The sequence below is a fragment of the Poecilia formosa genome, unplaced genomic scaffold (assembly GCF_000485575.1).
Source record: "Poecilia formosa unplaced genomic scaffold, Poecilia_formosa-5.1.2 Scaffold705, whole genome shotgun sequence".
In the NCBI taxonomy this organism is placed as follows: domain Eukaryota; kingdom Metazoa; phylum Chordata; class Actinopteri; order Cyprinodontiformes; family Poeciliidae; genus Poecilia; species Poecilia formosa.
Window position 1 is genome coordinate 108,046 of NW_006800644.1, and position 4,000 is coordinate 112,045.

A 4,000-nucleotide genomic window follows, 5' to 3' on the forward strand; every position below is an offset into this window, starting at 1 on the left:
TGGAAAAGGTTTCCATCGAATCAGTATTTTAAACGCACACATGAAAATTCACTCTGGTGAGAGGCCTTACACGTGCACAACCTGTGGAAAAAGTTTTGTATCTAAATCTCATTTACTTGATCACATGACAATTCACACTGGTGAGAAGCCTTTCTCTTGTGAGAACTGTGGACAATGTTTCCGGAGGAAATCTAACTTGGTTAGTCACATCACAGTTCACACAGGTGAGAAGCCTTTCTTATGTGAAACCTGTGGAAAAAGTTTTCCGAGGAAATCTGACATGGTTAGTCACATCAGAGTTCACACAGGTGGGAAGCCTTTCTCATGTGAATCCTGTGGAAAAAGTTTTCAGAGGAAATCTGACATGATTAGGCATATCAGAGCTCACACAGGTGAGAAGCCTTTCTCATGTGAAACCTGTGGAAAAAGTTTTCAGAGGAATCCTGACTTGGTAAGGCATATCAGAGTTCACACAGGTGAGAAGCCTTTCTCATGTGAAACCTGTGGTAAAAGTTTCACTAATAAAAGATATGTAACTTTTCACATGAGAACTCACACAGGTGAGAAACCTTTCTCATGTGGGACTTGTGGAAAATGTTTTGCGAGAAAACACCATTTACATTTTCACATGAGAACTCACACAGGTGAGAAACCTTTCTCATGTGGGACTTGTGGAAAAAATTTCACTCAAAAATGCAATTTAACTTCTCACATCAGAATTCACACATGTGAGAAGTAGCGGTGTACTGATTTATCAGCCAGTCAATTAATCTATGTTGATTTCCTTAATTTTGGGAGATCAGCTGATTCTTGCATGTGAAGCTGGTCTGATCCCCCAATTTTATTGACCTCAGCCACTGCTCTCTTCTGCTCTCCGTTGAGAGGTGTGACTATTGGAGCGCCCCAAAATAAAACTGCAATCGGTGCACCCTTAGTGTAAAGCGAGGAAAATGTTTTGTGTAGATCCAGTTTACTTCATCACAAGAAGATTCACACGGGTTAGAAACCTTTCTGTTGTAGGTTCTGTTGAAAAGGTTTCGCTCAAAAGAAATGTAACCGTTCACATGAGAACTCACAGGTTTAATGGTACAATGTGAACCTCAAGTAAGATTCTTGGTAACCTGATGTTTGGAAGTGGAGTAATTGCAGGTTTGACTACTTTCAGATTTAGACTTCTAAAATTTTGGAATCTTGTGTGTTTATTCTTTGTAATTTTATTTAAATGATTTGGGGAAATGGATGTATTTATTTGACATGGTTTTAATGCTTAGAAAACATATTGATGATGTGGATTGAATTTTAGATAGAAAAATTATTTAAACTTTTAATATAATTTTTAGATAATAAATTATTATACTGATACTGATGGTCGTTTTCATTTTTCTGTTTAGTAGAAAACATGTACAATCGGGAAAACGTTTATATACAGCAGCAGAGCCCATCTCTTCCTCCTTAACATTGCATGAGTTCATTAAGGTAAAATTGTGAATGTTAAATAAATCTACCTCTAAATATTAACAAAAGGCAGTTAATCAGTATAATTTATTCGGTTCCCCTGGCGGCCCCCGTCTAGAACCGCCCCTGGGCTGCAGGTCTGTGTCTGATACATTTTTGGTTGGCATGTTTTTTCTTCATTTATAAAAAGTAAAATTATCCAAGCTGGTAAACGAACTTAATATAATGGTGAAATCATACATTAAATGACCGCTTAACAATGTAGTCATAAAATATTTCAACATTTCTAAATAAAACTTATAGAAAGCCCTCAAACCTTTTAAAATAGGAAATATTTGTATTTACTGTTGATCTATTACTATGATTTGTTCTTTAAATCACCATTTATGTTATTTTGGCTGATGCTATTATACAATAAGCAGATAATTAAACCAGAACAGTCTACTAAAACCACAATAAGAAACTTAATCATGGCTAAATGTTCTGTACCATATCAGCCTCAGGAGATGACTGAGGGATGAAGAGACTCTGATGTCTGGTTCTTTAGGTTCTGATGGGTCAGTTCCTCTCCTGGTCCATTCTGTCTGATATAACAGCAGCACACTGATTAACACCATTTTTTTTAATTGTCTGTACTCATCCTCACGTCATTGTTCACCCTAGGATTTGCGTCTTGCCTCTCACATCTGTTTCTTTACGAGAGGTTTTCCCTCTAAGGACGGTGGAGAATCGGGTCGAGGACATTTTAAAAAGAAGCGGGTTGATGGCGGCTCACTGCGGCTGCGTAGTGTCCGTCTCTCAAATGCGCGTTCATGTTGAAGGCTTCGCAGTGCGTCCCACATTCTCCACATCCGCCCTTCGCTTTGCCCATTTTCTGTCCGATTTCCGTCTTTACGCTGAGACCGCATTTTCTTTTACGAAGTGCATTTCCCACAATTCATTGCTGCATGTGACATTTTCAGTTAAAAGGCAGATTTATAGCAATCTTTTATGGGTTTTGTCCCCAAGAAAAATAGTATGACAAGGCAAACATTAGTAATAAAAATGTTTGATACAATAAACTGAGCAGAAAAAAGAAGAAATAAATAATGGTGACAAACTAACTGAGAAAAGTAAAACAAAGTGTCATAAATGCAAGACAAATTTCATATCTTAAATTAAACATATTGGTATAAAGATTTGGCATTTCTGATTTTATTTAAGCTCTCCTAAATTATTTCACTTTAAAAATGGAGGTGATTTGCAGCATACCCTAAAATTCAATTAAATAACCTAGTATTTTTTTAAAGTCTAATTAATTGATTTCTAATAGGTTTTCATTATTATAGAAAATGCTTTTTCCTCAGTTCAATATGACTTTAAATTCTGCAGTTCCTCTGAATGTTTATTATATTCTAATAAAAGATGTTACACTGTTTCCATCTGATTACAATATTCATCATTCCTCATTATGCATATAATTGACTGAAAAAAATGTCTCACATTGCATGTGATAACATGAAGGTCACTGTAGGAACAATTGAAAAAACACTGATTTAAAACACCAGAACAATAAAAGCATTGTGGTTATCGTCATACTTATAAGCAATATCTCTATATAAAAATATATATATACATTTTAAAGCTGGCAAATTTAAATGTGCTTAAAATCATTTTCACTCCCTGAACTGACTGAGCCACTGAAATAAACTTAATATTCCATGTTATTGAATGTGACAGTTTAAACATACTCCAGCATATGAATGTTTGAAATCCACTGGAATGAATTCAGCACAGATTGTAGAAAAATAGCTGAGTCACTGATTTCTACAACAGCTGAAACAATGTAGGTGTAGTAGCAGGTTGTTGTCAGTAGGTGGCAGCACGAAGGTGCTTCCGTGTCATGTCACATTTCTGATCACATGTTTTTTTATTAAACATTAAAAGTTTAATATAAACATTTTATTAAAAAAAAACTTTAGCAAATGAAGCTTTTTATAAAAACATTTAATAAAAACCATAAAACTTCATAATTAAGTGTAAAAGCTTTTTTTATATTCTTCCTTTCACTTGGGTGAACTGAGGTGGTGAAATAAAAGAATAATGGAAAATAAAAATGAGTTTACTCTAATGAGCTGTCACTCTTAGCTACCAAGGAGACAGAAGTGATTTTACTTCAAACACCACTTTATTCAATATTGCAAGAACAACAAAACAATATTATCAGTGTTTTTTGTTTGTTTATTTGTTTTTCAGCCAGGGGTGCCAAACTCCAGTCCTCAAGGGCCGGTGTCCTGCAACTTTTAGATGAGCCTCTGCTGCACCACACCTGAATAGAATAATCAGGTCATTAAGGCTCTGGAGAACCGATCTACACAAGGAGGAGGTAATTAAACCATTTCATTCCAGCGTTTTGAACCTCTGGCACATCTAAAAACTGGAGGACAGCGGCCCTTGAGGACTGGAGTTTGGCACCCCTGGCTGAAAAACAAATAAACAAACAAACCAAACAACCCCACCCAACCCAGATGCTGCTGTTCTGACTAAAACCAGGAAAGTTAAAGCA

The 4,000-nt window shown here is 35.8% G+C and overlaps 1 protein-coding gene across 2 annotated transcripts in view; it reads left to right on the forward strand.

The window, feature by feature from the left end:
• LOC107834646 (gastrula zinc finger protein XlCGF8.2DB-like) overlaps positions 1-1,518 on the forward strand; it is a 31,497-nt gene extending 29,979 nt beyond the window's left edge. The window contains exons 2-3 of one of the 2 annotated variants that reach the window (XM_016666318.1): positions 7-308; positions 393-1,518. In XM_016666318.1, coding sequence (XP_016521804.1) covers positions 7-308; positions 393-739 — 649 coding nt within the window. In that variant the 3' untranslated portion in view covers positions 740-1,518. Of the gene's footprint in view, positions 1-6 lie in introns of both variants that reach the window. The other variant, XM_016666317.1, reaches the window with a different exon arrangement.
• The last annotated feature ends 2,482 nt before the right edge of the window (positions 1,519-4,000 follow it).